General features: G+C 35.3%; 1 protein-coding gene across 1 annotated transcript; it reads left to right on the top strand.

Annotated features, from left to right (window-relative positions):
- The first annotated feature begins 1,401 nt into the window (after positions 1-1,401).
- LOC120197605 lies at positions 1,402-3,104 on the top strand. Its single transcript, XM_039199078.1, has 2 exons — positions 1,402-1,700; positions 2,900-3,104. The coding sequence occupies exons 1-2, from the start codon at positions 1,402-1,404 to the stop codon at positions 3,102-3,104; spliced, it is 504 nt and encodes a 167-aa protein (XP_039055009.1).
- Positions 3,105-19,297: the final 16,193 nt, after the last annotated feature.

Raw genomic sequence — 19,297 nt, forward strand, 5'->3', positions numbered from 1 at the left:
AAAATCACCCTCGAATGTGATATATGCGATGACTGCGAAGAAGATGATGTCAAAGGGATGTATAGCTTTTCTAGCCAATGTGATATATACAAGAATTCCAGAAGTCGGATTAAATGATATTCCTACGGCTAGAGAATTTCTGGAGGATTTACCGGGAATGCCTCCAGATCGTGAGGTAGAATTCTGGATTGAGATTTATCCGGGTACTGAACCGGTTTCCATGGCTCCATATAGAATGACTCTGACTGAACTGCGAGAATTGAAAGCCTAACTATAAGAATTACTCGATAAAGGGTTTATAAGACATAATGTTTCTCATTGGGGAGCACTTGTTTTATTTGTAAAAAAGAAATATGGAACTATGCGATTATGTATCGATTACCGTAAGTTGAATAAGGTCACCATAAAGAAAAAATATCCTCTTTCGAGGATTGATGATTTGTTTGACCAATTGAAAGGAGCATCGGTGTTTTTTAAGATAGATTTAAGGTCGAGGTACCATCAGTTGAAGATCAAAGAAGATGATATTTCAAAGACATCTTTTTGTACTAGGTATGGGCATTATGAATTTTATAGTAATGCCATTTGGTTTGACTAATGCACCAGTGACATTCATGGATTTGATGAACCAAATATTTCATCCATACCTAGACCAATTTGTGGTGATATTTATAGATGACATCTAGGTATATTCCAAGTTAAGAGAAGAGCATGGTGTTCATCTTCGAGTAGTTCTTCAGACGCTCTGCGAGAAGAAGTTGTATGCCAAATTGTCAAAGAATTTTGTTTAGCCGAGGTTGCTTTCCTTGGTCACATAGTTTCCATAGAAGGTATTCGAGTAGATCCAAGAAAGATCCAAACAATAGTCGATTAGCACTCCCCAAGGAAGGTTTATGAAGTCTAAAGTTTCTTGGGACTTGCTCTTATTATAGACAATTTGTAAGGAATTTCTTAACGTTAGCCTTGCCTCTAACTAAGTTGTTGAAGAAGGATGTGTCTTTTGTATGAACGAAAAAGTGCTAAGAAAGTTTTGAAGGGCTCAAGAGAATATTGACGGAAGCCCCGATACTTGTACAACCGGAGTCGGGAAAGGAATACATGGTGTTTAGTGACGCATCCCATAATGGATTATGGTGTGTTCTGATGCAAGATGGAAATGTTGTAGATTACGCTTCCAGACAATTGAAGAATCATGAGAAAAATTATCTGACGCATGATTTAGAATTTGCGGCAGTTGTGTTTGCACTGAAAATTTGGCGTCATTATATGTATGGTGAGCGGTGCAATATTTATACAGATCACAAGAGTCTGAAGTATTTATTAAAGTAGAAAGAATTGAACTTGAGACAAAGAAGTTGGGTTGAGCTTCTAAAAGATTATGATCTAATCATTGATTATCATATGGGTAAGGCAAATGTGGTAACAGATGCATTAATTCGAAAGATTTTTGATTCTTTACGAGCCTTGGATGCACGTATTTCAGTAAAGAAAGATGGCACTTTAAATGCTCAGCTTAAGTTAAAGCCGACGTTTTTGGATCGGGTTAAAGAGTTGCAAAAGTTAGATGAGAAATGTTTGAAGATAATGGAACAAGTCGGAAGGAATGAAGTCAAAGACTTTAAAATAAGAGTGGATGGATGTCTATACTATAAGGGGAGACTTTGTATGCCCGACGATGATGAATTGAAGAGAGATATACTGTATGAGGCAGATTATAGCCCTCTGACTATGCACCCAGGCGGAAATAAAATGTATCAAGACTTGAAAAGTCGTTACTGGTGGTTTGGCATGAAAAGAGTTGTAACAAAATTTGTTACTAAATGTCTAACATGTCAGCAAGTGAAAGCTGAACATCAAGTGCCATCTGGATTACTGTAGCCTATATATATTCCTGAGTGGAAGTGGGAATGGGTAACAATGGATTTTGTTTCGGGGTTACCGTTGTCACCAGGTAAAAAGGACTAGATATGGGTTATAGTGGACATATTAACCAAGACATCTCATTAGCAAGTGAAAGCTGAACATCAAGTGCCATCTGGATTACTGTAGCCTATATATATTCCTGAGTGGAAGTGGGAATGGGTAACAATGGATTTTGTTTCGGGGTTACCGTTGTCACCAGGTAAAAAGGACTAGATATGGGTTATAGTGGACATATTAACCAAGACATCTCATTTTATTCTGGTACGAGTATACTACTCGATGAATAAGTTTGCAGAGTTGTATATAAAAGAGACAGTCAGACTGCACGGAGTACCGATATCGATAGTGTCCGATCGAGACCCCAGATTTACTTCAAGATTTTGGAAGTCTTTGCATGAGGCATTGGGTACTTGATTGAATTTCAGCACAACTTTCCATCCGCAGACAGATGGGCAATCAGATAGAGCCATTCAAATTTTGGAGGATATACTAAAGGCATGTGTGATTGATTTCAAGGGAACATGGGATAAATATTACCGTTAGAGGAATTCATGTACAATAATAGTTATCAATCGAGTATTAAGATGGCCCTGTATGAAGCTCTATATGAGAGAAAATGTAAAACACCATTAAATTGGTTTGAATTGAAAGATCGAGATCAGATAGAGCCAGATTTGATGAAAGATATGAAAGATAAAGTGAAAATTATTCGGAATAATCTAAAGATAACCTCGGATCTTCAAAAGTCATACGCAGATTTGAAAATGAAAGAAATAGAGTACCAAATGGGAGGCAAAGTATTTTTGAAAGTATCGCCATCGAAGAATATATTATGTTTTGTGCGTAAAGTAAAATTGAGTCCTAGATTTATTGGACCGTATGAGATATTAAAAAGGGTTGGACCCGTGGCTTATCAGTTAGCTTCGCCTCCAGATATGGACAAGATCCATAATGTTTTCCATGCATCGATGCTAAGGAGATCCAGATCAGATCCCTCGCATGTTATCACTCCTGAAGAGATAGAAATTCAACCAGATTTAACATATGAGGAAGAACCAGTGAGGATATTGGCTAAGGAAATCGAAGAATTGCGTAGCAAGAGGATTCCATTTGTCAAAATGCTTTGGCAGAATCATAAAGTGGAAGAGGCTACCTGTGAAAGAGAAAAGGATATGAAATAGCAGTTTCATCATCTCTTTGCTTCAGGTACTTCTTTAAAATTCGAGGATGAATTTTTTTAAGGGGGAGAATTGTAATGCCAAAATACTGATATAGGGACTATATTGAAATGATTAAAAAATATTAGGATTTATTCTATTAATAATGAAAGATAAGAATGGTTAGGATTAATGGTTAAGACTAAATTATGACTATGGATTATTAAGAGGGCATTTTGGGTATTTTATATGAAAGAGAATTTAAATGTATTTTAAATTGGTATAATAATATAACGTAAAAGGGGATTAGGTTGAAAAAGGTTTCTTTCTTCTTTTTTCTTCTTTTCCTTGTAGAAGAGTTCTCTCATAAGCTTAAAAGTAAGTTTTCAATCTAATGGTTTATTCCTTCAATTTTTGCTAGTTAATGAATACTTGTATATGATGGAAGATTAATGAATGCATATATGGGATTAAAACAAGGAGATAAAGGAAATAAAAAAGATTTTAGAAAATGGGTTTTATAATGATATGTTAATATATGAAGGTTTATTGAGATTTGTTTGTAAAATTGACTTGTCATTAAGGTAAATGAAAGATTAGAAACATTGGTTGAGTGAAATAAAAAGATAGAAATTGTGGTGTGATTCTTAGTATCAAATGCTCTTAAGGAATATTGGATGTTTTAAGTGTCTAAATGAAGGAAAGGAAGTAGGGTTAAGTAGAGAAGTGTTATATAGTATTGCTAAGGGAAAATTGGCCAAAGTTGGTTAAATTTCCGGTTGAAAACTGGAAAATATGGGCAGGGGTATCGGTACTGATAGAACAATACCAATATCATAGGGAAAAATCAGGCTAAATCATCTGAGAAGTATCGATACTGATTCAATCAGTATCGATACCTAACAAAGTGGTATCGATACAATGGTGAGGGTATCGATATCGGGTAACAGCGAACCTAATTATGGTATCGATACCATATAGGGGTATCAGTACCATAGTATAGTAGTATTGATATCATGGAAGGGTATAATTGGGAATCACTATTGATATACTGTATTAATAGTGGGTATATCGAAATAAACTACTGAGGGTAGAAAAGGCAAGGCCAAGTCCGCAGAAACGAAAGTCAGTATTTATTAATGCAATTAGATAAAATTGATTACATGTATTTATATTAATGTGTTACTGTATAATGTATGTTTTACTGTAATTACTATGTTTTATTGTGTATGAGTTCGAGTATGAAAATACAAATGCATATGGGTGCATTATTAGCACGAAATGATGCCATAGTTGAAATGTATATGGGTACATTATCAACATAAAGGTATACTATAGTTAAAATGTATATGGGTACATTATCAATGAAAAAGTATGCTAGAGTTGAAATCCATATAGGTGTGTCGTAACTGGCTTTCGTCCGGGTATGAAATTTTTATTTTGCGGGAAAAGTGATGTGAATAAATGATTTTTTTAAATAATTTGGGAGTCACCATCGGCCTTTTGGGTCAGGTAGGTCGAATACCTAAAAAATATCTTTTAAAAGAGTTCTTAAGAAAACATCAGTTAAAAGATAAACTGATCTGCGTTTTAACCAAAAATTCGTTCTTTTTAATAATAAAAAAGGGATTCGGTCGGTTACGTTTAGGGAAGGATTAACACCTCTACAACGCCCAAAATTGGTACTTTTTAATTATAAATTGTCTCTATTATTAGAAATTTAAGAATTCAAAGATATATTTAATTTATAATTATGTTATTTTCAAATTTATAATTTTACAAAAATATATTAATATATAAATATAAAAGATATCTAATTATCTAGAAATATCAGAAAATGGCTTCTAGGTGCTTTAAGAAAGCTCATTTCTTTGATATTAAAAAATAAATAAATATCAAAATATGATTATTTTTCTTAAAAGTAATTTATAAAATTAAATAAATAGGGTTTTTATTTTTATAAAAATAAATAAACAAATATCATTTATTATATATATTTATACATAATAATAATAATAATAAAAAAAAAATATAAAACAATAACTAAAAATAATGAAATTAAAACTATAAATAAAAAAAACTAGTAATTAACTTAAAGTATTAAAATTAGTGACTAAATTATAATATTTTAAAATTAAATAATCTAATTTGCAATTAATTATTTAATATTACAGGGACTAAGCATGCTATTTTACCTATTTATTAATTTAGTGACTAGATTACAATTATATAAAATTCGTATATCAAATTAAAATAAGTTTAAAACATGTATTCGGGATTAAAATAAAATTAATTAGAATTAAAGGACTAAATCGGTTATTTGTCTAAAATATTTATGTCAGTGACTAAATTATAAAGAAATAACATTAAGAGATTAAATTAAAAAGTTCATAATTTGATTTCAGTGACTATAATGAAAAATTACAAAGCTACTGGGCTGCGGACAGGGTTTGTCCTTTAATTAATTACAGACAGAACCCTCCCCAAAACGACGTCGTTCGGGGAGGGGTATTTAAGTCCCAAACCCCACGGCCTTAAGGCCATTTCTCTCTTTCACTTTCTCTCTCTAAATGAGAGAGTTATAAAACTCTCTCGCTTCTCTCTAAAACAGAGAGAAGCAGCACCGGCCGGAAGCCGTTCGTCGGTGTTGAACCCGCCACTGGCCACCGCATCCGGTGGCCGAATTTTTTTTTTTTACACCAAAATACAGATCGGACCGTCCTATTGATGGTTCCGATGACCGTTTCTCTTAAAAAACTCCCGATCGAAGCAAATCTACGAAAATACCTTCGGGTTTTCGTAGGCCTTTGGTGATGTTTGGAGGCTTGTGTGAACTCCGGCGATGGCGGGGCTTTGTTGGTAAGTATCCCTCGTATTTTCCTTGCTATTATGGTTGCTGAGTTGCTCTCTGTATCTTCTCTTCTCTTTTTTTTTACTTTCTGTTTTTCTCTTGGGTTGCTGTCGTGTTTTTCTGTTTGCAGGTGGTCGATGGCTTTTATAGCCATCGACGGTGTGGCTCTCGGACCAGTTAATAAGGTGGTTGTTTAGTGAGTCACCGGATTTCCAGTGGTGACTCACTGTAGAGCGACGTGTGCGGCTAGAAGGGCTCTTCTGGAAGCCTTTGGTGGACGTCGTGGCAGCAGCTGAAACGGAGTGAACTGGCGGCAAAAGCAACGACGGCCGCGTGGCCCTAGGGTGATGATACCCTAGGATTTTTTCTGGAGACATCTGGGCCGTTGGATCAAATCAGATCCAAAGGTGGAAAGAGAGAAGGCGGCTGGATGAAGATATTGAAACCCTAGTTGGGTTTAGGGTTTCTATTGGGCTGTTATAACTGGGCCGGTTATTGTTGGGTCTGTAAATGGGCTGGTCCAGTCTGAATTGGGCCTGTAATAATATTTAATAATAATAATAATAATAATATAAATAATATTCAAATGAAAAAATGAGTATCTTCAGCTGCCCCTCTTTGCTTATTCTTGTGTTAAAAAAGAATAGAGCAAAGACGAAAAGATAATAAGTTTTTTTCATTTGACTTCACTTGATTATGATGGGAATGTTGAAATAATTCTTCTTTGGGATTAGCTCTTCTCATTATGAACTTTTCCACTGGGGATGACAACTCATCTCCTTTTGTGATGTAATCTAGCAAAGGTTGAATAAACTCTTCTCATTGTGAACTTCTTCTTCTTCATATGAATTCTTCTCATTATGAATTCCTTCTGGAAATGCTGATGACGATATATCTCTTTCTGTGATAGAGTCATGCAAAAGGTCGAACAAGCTTTTCTCATTATGAACTTCTTCTTCCTTCTTCAGATGAATTCTTCTCATTATGAACTTTCTCTGGAAAAGTTGATCCATCAAGTGATGAATTTAAGAAAAAAGTTGAATAAGTTCTTCTCATTATGAACTTCTTCTTTCTTCTTCAGTTGAGTTCTTCTCATTATGAACTTTCTCTAGAAAAGCTGATCCATCAAGTGATGATTTGAGCAAAAGGTTGAACAAATTCTTCTCATTATGAATTTCTTCTTCTTTCTTTAGATGAGTTCTTCTCATTATGAACTTTCTCTGGAAAAAGCTGATCCATCAAGTGATGGATTTGAGCAAAAGGTTGAACAAATTCTTCTCATTATGAATTTCTTCTTCTTTCTTTAGATGAGTTCTTCTCATTATGAACTTTCTCTGGAAAAAGTTGATCCATCAAGTGATGGATTTGAGCAAAAGGTTGAACAAATTCTTCTCATTATGAATTTCTTCTTCCTTCTTCAGATGAGTTCTTCTCATTATGAACTTTCTCTGGAAAAAGCTGATCCATCAAGTGATGGATTTGAGCAAAATGTTGAACAAATTCTTCTCATTATGAATTTCTTCTTCCTTCTTCAGATGAGTTCTTCTCATTATGAACTTTAACTGGAAAAGCTGATCCATTGTGATGGATTTGAATCTTTGCTAAAATCTTTGAAATTCCTGTCAACATTTAACATGGATAAAATGAATGGAAATGCACCTATTTTTGCAAATGCCTAAATATGATGCATGAATATTAAGTTCATTTTTATTTGATTTCAAATTGGTGAACTCGATATTTCTTCAATTGTGTAGAAATACAATAAATCTTTCCTCTTCGAATGGAGAATCTATCATCTTTGAAGAGTGTAGATGTAGATATGCCTGAATTTTTGCATGATGTCACAAAACCACTTGAGAATAAAACTCAATAGTATAGGCTCTTGAAAAGCTCGCACTCATGCAACATGTTGATTCTGATAACTACTTATCTGATCATGAAGTGATCTTTCAAGATGATTTCACAGATATTGATAGTTCTTTTGATACCGAGAAAATCCTGAATTCTGATTCTAATGAGGAGAGTAAATTGTTATACTTGACGAAAATGGGATACTCAAATGCTACGTCTTCAATAGACATAGAGATATGATCCTGCTTCATCAATTGCAGAGTTGACAGATTTTATATGTGCTGCTCAAATGGCTAAGGCTGCTGACACACTTCTTCCGGTAAAAGATAGGAAGCCATTATGCAATGATCCCAATTACAAGAAAAGGCGAAACTTGGGCTATGATTTTCTTAGAAAAGAAGAAGCATAGATAGATTGGAAAGAAGCTTCTTGATGAAGATAATCATGCAGTTCATCTTCCTAATTCAATGATTGGTTTTGGAGTTCTTACTGAACCAGATCAGATAACTCAAAGAACACTTCTAGAAGATGCTATTGGGCCTCCTTATTTCTACCATGATAACGTGGTGGTTTCTTCAGTTGGTGTTTGGAAACATCACAGTACTTTATATGATGTAGAGCCAGAATTTGTAGATTCGAAGTATTTTTGTATTGCTGTATGGAAAAGGCTATATTCATAATCTGCCAATTGAGAACATATTTCTTCTTGTTCTGCTTCCAAATAACTCTATGATGGTAATAATTTGTTTGCTTTTTAACAATGATTGCAAACGTTGATAAGACTTACTTTGTATTCCATGCCTTTAAAAGTATTAACATAAAGTGATATTCAGAAATCTTTAACTTATTTCAAAATTATATTAATCCATTTACAAAATAAAAGAATAAATTGAATTTTCGAAAATAAATTGAATCTCAAATAAATTGAATTTAGAGAAAATAAACTTAGAATTTATTAATAAATAGATAGAATTGTATTCAAAGTTATGGCAAGCATAGGAATGATAAAAATTCAAATGACTCAACAAATTATTAGCATAAGTATTTCTAAATTAATCAAATTGATATAATTTAGAGTACTGATGTAGGCTTTTGTCTGGAAGATCTCAAACGTTGTCAGAATGCTTGTAGATGTGAAGTTCCTCCCAAACTATCAAAATATTAAGAGGGTTCAATTGCCAGATGCCTAATATCAACATACATTTGAGCCGCCATTTCAGGTTTTCAACTCAAATCCTTCCTTTGGTTGCAAGATGCCCTTTGCGAGTTTTCATCTTGACCCTCTCTTTTTTTTCCTTTTTTTTCATTTCATTTTTTCTTCAAGCATAATATTTCTTGACAGAATATGAGTTTATTGGGTTTCTCAGAATTTTTCCATCCATTTCTGCCAAGATCAACGCTCCTCCGGAAAAGGCTTTTTTTACAACGTATGGCCCTTCCCAATTAGGCATCCATTTCCCACGGAAATCTTTATGTATAGGCAAGATCTTTTTTAGTACTAGATCACCCTCTTGGAATTCTCTTGGATGTACTTTCTTTTCATGAGACTTCATCATCCGTTTTTGATACATCTGTCCATGGCAAATGGCTTTCAATCTTTTCTTCTCAATAAGGTTCAATTGATGAAATCGAGCTTGGATCCATTCAGATTCATCCAATTTTACTTCTCTCAAAATTCGAAGCGATGGAATATCAACTTCAATTGGTAAGACTGCTTCCATTCAATAGACTAAAGAAAAAGGCGTTGCCCCAGTAGATGTTCGAACAGTAGTTCGGTATGCATATAAAGCAAAAGGTAACTTCTCGTGCCAATCTTTGTAAGTTTCAGTGGTCTTTGTAATGATTCTCTTGATGTTCTTATTTGCTGCTTCAACTGCCCCATTCATCTTTGGACGATATGCCACTGAGTTTGCATGTTTGATCTTAAACTGTGCACAAAGTTCGGTCATCATTTTGTTGTTCAGGTTCAGAGCATTATCTGTAATGATCCTTTCTGGTAGGCCATACCGGCAAATTATTTCTTTCTTTATGAATTTGCAGACTGTGGACCTCTTAATATTGGCATATGAAGTAGCTTCAACCCACTTGGTAAAATAATCAATTGCCACAAGGATGAAACAATGTCCATTCGATGCTTTTGGTGTGATTGCCCCAATGACGTCTATTCCCCACATAGAAAATGGTCAGGGTGCTGTCATTACATGTAAAGGAGATGGGGGTACATGAATCTTATTTGCATATATCTGGCATTTCCTTGCATAATCAATGCAATTTGTGTGCATGGTAGCCCAATAATATCCATATCTCATTATTTTTCTAGCCATGGAAAGACCATTTGCATGTGTTCCACATATTCCACTGTGTACTTCCTCAATGATGCTTCTGGATTCGCTGGTATTTAAACATCTCAATAGCATTTGATCATTGCTTCTTCTATACATAGTCTCGCCATCAAGAAAATATCCAGCAACCATTCTTCTCAAGGTTCTTTTATCAATTTCAGATGCATTGTGTGGATTACTTTGATTTTTGATATATTGCAGGATATCATAATACCATGGTTTACCATCTACCTTTTCTTCCACACTATAACAATGTGCAGGAATTTCATATACTTGCATTTTGATTGGCATCATATCAACTTTCCTAGTTGCCTGAAACATAACAGCTAATGTAGCCAAAGCATCTGCCATTTGATTTTCTTCTCGAGGGAGATAATTGAAGGTGACTCTCTCAAATTCTTTCACTAATTCGAGGGTAAAATTTCGGTATTCCAATAATTTGGGATCTTTTGTTTCCCATTCACCTCGTAATTGATACACCACTAACGATGAATCTCCATATATCTTGAGACATTTAATTTTTCTTTCTATGGATGCTTTCAATCCCATGACACAAGCTTCATATTCCGCCATGTTATTGGTGCAAAAGAACTCCAGTCTGCTTGTAAAGGGATAATAAATATTTTCTGGAGAAATTAACACTGCCCCGATTCCTCGTCCCAAGGCGTTAGATGCTCCATCAAAGTAAAGCTTCCAATATTCATCATTTATTCCGACTTCTTCATTCATGGATATGCACAACAAATCTTCATCTGGAAAATTAAAATTCAAAGGCTGATAACCATCCGATACACGACTGGCCAGAAAATCAGCTATGACACTTCCTTTTATCGCTTTTTGGTTGACATATACAATATCAAACTCGGATAATAACATCTGCCATCTAGCCATTCTGCCTGTCAAAGCTGGTGATTCCATTAAGAATTTCAAAGGATCAAGTTTGGATATCAACCAAGTAGTATGATATAACATGTATTGTCTGAGTCTTCGAGTAGCCCACACCAAGGCACAACATAATTTTTGTATTGGTGGATATTGAATTTCACAATCAGTAAATTTCTTGCTCAGATAATAAATGGCTTTTTCTTTTCTTCCAGATTCATCATGCTGTCCCAGTACACTTCCCATCGAATTTTCAAAGACTGTCAAGTAGAGAATTAACGGTCTCTCAGGCATTGGTGATACTAAAATGGGGGCATTGGATAAATATTTCTTAATAATATCCAAAGTTTCTTGACATTCATCATTCCAGACTTCAGGATTGTTCTTTCGAAGTAATTTGAACACTGGATCACATTTGTCAGTTAATTGAGAAATGAACCGGGATATATAATTTAATCTTCCCAAAAAACCTCGAACTTCTTTTTTTTGTATTGGGTGGTGGAAGATCTTGAATTGCTTTTACTTTATCTGGATCAATCTCAATTCCTTTTTTGCTAACAACAAATCCCAAAAGCTTCCCGGAAGTTACCCCAAAAGTGCATTTAGCAGGGTTGAGCTTTAATTGATACTTCCTCAATCTCCGGAAAAGCTTTCTCAAATTTTGAATATGTTCTTCTTCGGTTCGGGATTTGGCAATCATGTCATCCACATATACTTCAATCTCTTTGTGCATCATGTCATGAAACAAAGTTACCATGGCTCTTTGATACGTTGCCCCTGCTTTTTTCAATCCAAATGGCATTACTTTATAGCAGAATGTGCCCCACATGGTTACAAATGTTGTTTTTTCCATGTCTTCAGGGTTCATTTTTATCTGATTATATCCTGAAAAGCCATCCATGAATGAAAACCATGCATGTCCTGCAGTATTGTCCACCAAGGTATCTATGTGGGGTAATGGAAAGCTATCTTTCGGACTAGCTTTGTTGAGATCTCTGTAATCCACACACATTCGAACTTTCCCATTTTTCTTTAGTACTGGAACAATGTTGGCTACCCATTCTGGGTATTTGGCTGGCTGTAGGAAACCTGCATTAATCTGCTTCATCACTTCCTCTTTAATCTGTAACAACATTTCTGGCCTCATTTGCCTGAGCTTTTATTGGAATGGTTTATATTCTGGACTGATTGGAAGTTTGTGCATCACTATATCTGTACTCAAACCAGGAATATCTTGATAAGACCAGGCGAAGATATCTTTGAATTCTTGAAGGAGATTTATAAATTCTTGTTTTATCTGGATTGTCAGAGTAGTACCAATTTTCACCTCTTTCATTTTTTCATCTGTTCCCAGATTTACAGTCTCAATCTCTTCTTTGTGAGGTAAAATTTGTTTATCTTCTTTTTCTATCAGTCTTAATAATTCAGTAGGAACATCACATTCCAGTTCATCCTCACACTCATTGATTTCCTCCAGACATATGGGCTGCTCTATATTTATCTCTCGATTAAATTTAGGAATAAACAAGCTATTAGCATTGTGACACCTGAAAATTTAAGTCGGACATATTTCCGAAAGGATATAGTAAATAAATGAAAAATAATGAATGTAAAAAATTTAAAGAATGTAAAGAATGATTGCCATTTGAAAATTTTAAAGAAAATTTCTTATATTTAATATTAGGTGAACTTAACATAATTTCCTTTACAAGATAACAAAAAGTTTTCATACTCTTGGGCTAAACATAAAGATTAGTTCTGAATATTACTCTGTGTTAATATTAAAAACTACAGGGAGGTCTTCAGCAGTTCAATTGTTGAGTGTTTCTCCAGGAAAACAAGGGCGAATTTTAGCCAAGTATTTGCCAGTCTTGTTGTCATTCATGATCATGTTGATAAATAATCCTTTCATAGCTTCTTCAACTATGCTTTGATCTTTTGTCAACTTTTCTTCTTTAAAGGCCTCAACAAGCTGTTGTTTTACATTAACTGTTCCTCCTGATCTGAATGTGGTCTTCAACTACGGGAAAAACATGTGTTCCCAAGGGATTTCTTCTCCTTTCAACCTTGCCTTTATATCTTCACATCTTCTTTTCATCTCTTTGTTCTTTTGCTAAAAATTGGGTTTAAATCCAAGCCCAAAATGATCTTTCTTCATCTTCATACTTACAGGAACTGAACTCCCTTGAAGATTCTTTCCTAAACCTTTCCTAGTTTTAGCTCCGATGCCTAAAGTCTGTCGTACAGTCATCTTGGTGCAATCAGATAATCTGGGATGTGGAATTTTGCTTCCCTCTGCAATAAAGGTTGCATTGACAAATTCAAGAGCTCGAAAAGAGCATTCGAGAGCATCATCATTGGTTTCAATATACGGAACATCACTTGTTATAGACGCAATGATTTCTTCTTCAGCTCCTACGCATATTAGTTGTCCATCAACAACGAATTTCAATTTCTGATGTAATGAAGAAGGAACAGCTCCTGCAGAATGAATCCATGGCCTCCCTAATAAACAGTTATATGTAGGGTGGATGTCCATCACCACAAATTCAATATTGTACACGACTGGTCCGATCAACAATGGTATTTCCATTTTCCCAAGCACCTCTTTTTGAGTGCCATCAAAAGCTCGCACTACATTCTAATAACTTTTCATGTGCGATTTATCCACAGGCATTCTTTGAAGTGTGACTAGAGGCATCAAGTTAAGAGCGGATCCATTGTCAATCAATACTCCTGGCAAAACATGACCATGACAATGTGTGGTAATATTCAAATCTTTTACTGACCCCATTCCGCCTTCAGGTATTTCATCATCCGTGAACGTTATGTAATTGTCAGCGGCTATATGTCCCACAATTCTGTCAAGTTTATTGAGGGATATATCTTCAGGGATAAAGGTTTGATTAAGCATTCTCATCAAAGCATTTTTGTGTGCTTCTGAATTCATCAATAGATCAAGAATAGAAATTCGCGCTTGTTGTTTATGTAGTTGTTCAACCACACTATATTCACTATGTTTCAGGAATTTCAAAAATTCTTGCGCTTGTTTTTCTGTTACAGGCTCATTGAATGCTGGAGGGGATTCATCATCAAATACCTTTTGGGGTATTACCATGGCTTTTCCTTTTGCTTTAACCTGTTCTGATGTTTCGGGAGAGTAACATCTCCCACTTCTTGTAAAGAATCCGACTTCACTCACTGCTTCAGATGTCGAATCCAGACTCTGTATTTTCTCTTCTGTTTTTTTTAGAGAAACAAATCCTCCTACTATTGAAACATTGGTAGTATAATTCCAAGGTACCCTGTGGGTATCCTTATATGGAAATGGTAATGGAGTTGTGATAACTATTTTCGGCTTTGTTGGTGCAGGAATCACTGTAGATGATTTCACATTAATAATCACAGGATCACTTGTTCTCTGATTAGGTTTAGAATCTTCTGATGAGCAAACATCATCTTCTCTTTTCCCTGGTTCTTCTTCAAAGAATTCTATCTCTTTGATATTCATTAATTTTTGCACCAAATCCCTAAATTCAGGACATAGTTGAATTTCATGCCCTTTCTCTTGATGATATTCACAATAATTCTTACCTTCATTATACTTTGGCCTGAATTCTTGTGGAATAATACCGGATAAGGAGAGTTGTTGAAATATCCAAACAAAAGGAGATTTAATCTTAGAAACGTCAGTTTTTGCTTTCTTTCTGTTCTCTTCCTGAATCGCGTTCATGTTTTTATCTCCATGATTTGGCAGCGGGTGATTTGATGTAGATGGTGAATTGAATTCCAACTTTCCAGTGTTGATCAAATTTTGAACCACCCTTTTGAATGCCAAACAGTTTTCAATAGAATGACCCATAATTCCTTCATGGTAAACACAGTGCGCTTTTACATCATATCATGGAGGGAATGGTGGTTGTATGGGAACCAACGGATAGGGCCGTATGACATCTTCTTTTAACAGCAAATCATAGATCTCAGCATAGGGTACTGGTAAAGGTGTAAAAGATAACCTTTCACTTTCCTTTCAAGATCCTCTGGACTCTACTTGATTAGTTTTTGTTTCTTCTTTCTTAACCCTTGGCTGGGTTATTATAACACTTTTCAAAGAATCCTTGTTGTAAGAGCTTGCATTGTTGACTTCGTTCTCCTTTTTCCGGTACATAGGTCTTTTGGAACTAGACCCCTCATTTGATTCAATTTTGCCACTTTTCAAGACATTTTCAATGAGTTCTCCAGAAATGACCAAATCTGCAAAATTTCTGGTTGCATTCCCCATTAGATGACTTAAATAAGGAGCTTTTAACGTATGGACAAACATTACTGTGGCCTCTTTTTCTGATAGAGGTGGCTGAACTTGGGCTGCTGTGTCACGCCATCTCTGAGCATACTGTCTGAATATTTTGTTATTCTTTTTCTCCAAATTTTGGAGAGTCCATCTATCAGTGACCATGTCTGTTACGTGGCGGTACTGCTCTAGGAATGCCTTAGCCATATCTTTCCAGGATCTAATGTTGGCTTTGGTCAATTGAGTATACCATTTTAAAGTTGGTCATGTCAAACTATCTTGAAAGCAGTGAATTAACAATTTCTCGTCTTTCACATATCCTGCCATTCTGTGACAAAACATAGTAAGGTGTAAAAGACAACCTTTCACTTTCCTTTCGAGATCCTCTGGACTCTACTCGATTAGTGTTTGTTTCTCCTTTCTTAACCCTTGGCTGGGTTATTGTAACACTTTTCAAAGAATCCTTGTTGTAAGAGCTTGCATTGTTGACTTCGTTCTCCTTTTTCCGGTACATAGGTCTTTTGGAACTAGACCCCTCATTTGATTCAATTTTTTCACTTTTCAAGACATTTTCAATGAGTTCTCCAGAAATGACCAAATCTGCAAAATTTCTGGTTGCATTCCCCATTAGATGACTTAAATAAGGAGATTTTAACGTATGGACAAACATTAATGTGGCCTCTTTTTCTGATAGAGGTGGCTGAACTTGGGCTGCTGTGTCACGCCATCTCTGAGCATACTGTCTGAATGTTTCGTTATTTTTTTTCTCCAAATTTTGGAGAGTCCATCTATCAGTGACCATGTCTGTTACGTGGCGGTACTGCTCTAGGAATGCCTTAGCCAGATCTTTCCAGGATCTAATGTTGGCTTTGGTCAATTGAGTATACCATTTTAAAGTTGGTCATGTCAAACTATCTTGAAAGCAGTGAATTAACAATTTCTCGTCTTTCACATATCCTGCCATTCTGTGACAAAACATAGTAAGGTGTAAAAGACAACCTTTCACTTTCCTTTCGAGATCCTCTGGACTCTACTCGATTAGTGTTTGTTTCTCCTTTCTTAACCCTTGGCTGGGTTATTGTAACACTTTTCGAAGAATCCTTGTTGTAAGAGCTTGCATTGTTGACTTCGTTCTCCTTTTTTCGGTACATAGGTCTTTTGGAACTAGATCCCTCATTTGATTCAATTTTGCCACTTTTCAAGACATTTTCAATGAGTTCTCCAGAAATGACCAAATCTGCAAAATTTCTGGTTGCATTCCCCATTAGATGACTTAAATAAGGAGCTTTTAACGTATGGACAAACATTACTGTGGCCTCTTTTTCTGATAGAGGTGACTGAACTTGGGCTGCTGTGTCACGCCATCTCTGAGCATACTGTCTAAATGTTTCGTTTTTCTTTTTCTCCAAATTTTGGAGAGTCCATCTATCAGTGACCATGTCTGTTACGTGGCGGTACTGCTCTAGGAATGCCTTAGCCAGATCTTTCCAGGATCTAATGTTGGCTTTGGTTAATTGAGTATACCATTTTAAAGTTGGTCCTGTCAAATTATCTTGAAAGCAGTGAATTAACAATTTCTCGTCTTTCACATATCCTGCCATTATGTGACAAAACATAGTAATGTGGGATGAAGGGCATGTGTTACCGTCAATTCTACATTTACTTTTTCTTTCTCATTCAGCTCATTCAAATCTGGGATTAGATGCTCAGCATTAAAATCCCCTATTTTCACATCTGATATAAGTGAATTTTTGCTTGAAGATGCAGGATCCACTTGTTGATTTTCATGTGGTTTGGCTTCTTGAAATGCTGATGTGCGGGCATTGATTTGTATAGGTGTAGTACCAGAGTGATAAATTGGTTCTGGTGGGAAACCTAGAGGATACATAGGTTCTTGGTCGAAAGATACAAGATTTTCATGCATTTTTCCAATGATAGCCTTCTTTTAAACATGTCTTCTATTTTCTGCACCATGTTGTCTTGTAAGTTTGCAATACTGGCTTCAATTTTCTCTAGCTTCATTCTCATCTCTTCTTGTTCTTTATTATGTTGTTCCTCAATACGTTGTATTTTATCCTCCATAATTTTCTTAGTAGCTTGTCGAGTACCGTAGTGATGTTGTATTTCTCTTTTGGCCAGAATAACTGCGATTGAAAATTCTTTTGATATTATTTTTTCAAATTTTAATTAATGAATGTTATCTTAAAAATAAAAATTATACATAAAGAAAATAATGCAATGAATAATGAATGTATGCAAAATGCATGTATGCAAAAGGTATTGATCCCAAAAAGTTAACTGTTATAGAACAACTTTCATCGACATACAAAAGTTTCTTTATAATAGTTCATAACTACAGATAAGGCGTAGCTTTCCTATTAAGCTCTATAATTTCTTTCATTAGCCATGACATCTTCTTTCCGAACTTAGAAACTGGATCAACGTGATGCTCAATTATTTTTGCTTCAACAGCTAGTTCCCCAACATATCTAGCAACTTCGCTCATTTGTACCATGGCCTCGAATACCATATTGCTTCTTTCTTCACTTCTTTCTACATAGAAATTAGTTGATTTTTTCCATTGTTCATTAGTTCCTTCGAGAGTTTGCTCTAACTCAGTGATTCTGACTTGACAATTATGTAGAGTTTTTTCAAGATCTCTAATAAGTCTTCGCAGTGAAGCACTCTCCTCATTACTTTCTTTAAGATCACTAGGTCTTAGACGAACCTTTTCTTGAAATAATGACTCTTCAAGTTGCAAAATGTAAGCATTAAACTCTGAGTTTTTGTTTCTAGACTGATCCAGATCTTCTTCAAGTTTTGTTCGTGCTTCTTATGTCCTTTGATTAAGCTTATGGATTTGAACATTCTTGTTTTTGTATCTTTGCATCCAATTGCTAGCCACTTCTTGCTCTGCCTCAAGTTTGGTGTTGAAATTCTTTCTTTCCATCTCCCATTTTTCTTTTTCAACATTGAACTCTTCAATCCTTTGGCCCCTGACTTCAAGTTCGGCAATCAGATGGTTCATTTCAGATTCAAATCCCTTGAACATGATATTTTTCTCAACTTCAAATTTATCAAGGATGTCATTCTTCATCTCTTCTAAATCTTTGGCTCAATCCCTTTCTCTTTGCATTTCATTCATGATCTCGCGGTGTTCAGCTTTGTGTTTTATAATTCGCTCTTTTCTGTCAACCTCAAAATCTTTCATTTTCTACTTTCCTTTCTCAAGGCTTTTGAGTAGACGGCTATTCTTTCCTTTCAGATCTTCAACTCGACTTTTCTCGATGTTCAATTCTCTGGTCATCTGTACTATTGATCGGCTCAGTCCTGATGATTTCCGGGATTTATATAACTCCTGGTAATTTTTCTTTAATGTTCTGAATTCACCATCAAATTTTTCTTTGTTTTCTATCAACATTGCACATTGTGATGAATGAAAGTCAATGTCAACACCCAACATAGCTTTATCTCGTCTTATTTGCTCTAATTATCTCGACCAACCTTCTCTTTCTGCTTCAAACTCAGCTCTCAGGATTTCAATCTCTGATAGAACCACCTTAATGCGATCTTCCATAGAGATATCCTCATTTTGGTATGGTAGAGGGATATTTTCATTTTTCCTAACATATCTCCATTCCTCATAATCAGGAGTTAACATTTCTTTTGCTGCTTTAGCTCGGATACAAAAAGTTGTTTTCCAAGCTATAAAGGTCTCCATGATATTTCTTTTATAATTTTTGCTGTGGAATGCGAACTCAGACGAATGTAATCTAGTAGTGACAGGTACAAATTGACGACCATCATACTGTCTTATAACCAAAAGTGGTGCATATCCGATTCCTCCCCATAATCCGAGCAGCATTATCCAGTTGTAATCACCACATTTGTAAAAGAATTCCCTTTGGATTTTCCACGGGGCTCGCCAAACAATGTCATCACTTTGCAGATTTCGAAAGGCATTAATCCACATATCTTTCGTAATTTCTTTCAGCCATTC

This window comes from Hibiscus syriacus, unplaced genomic scaffold (genome assembly GCF_006381635.1).
Source record: "Hibiscus syriacus cultivar Baekdansim isolate YM2019G1 unplaced genomic scaffold, ASM638163v2 tig00117048_pilon, whole genome shotgun sequence".
Classification (NCBI taxonomy): domain Eukaryota; kingdom Viridiplantae; phylum Streptophyta; class Magnoliopsida; order Malvales; family Malvaceae; genus Hibiscus; species Hibiscus syriacus.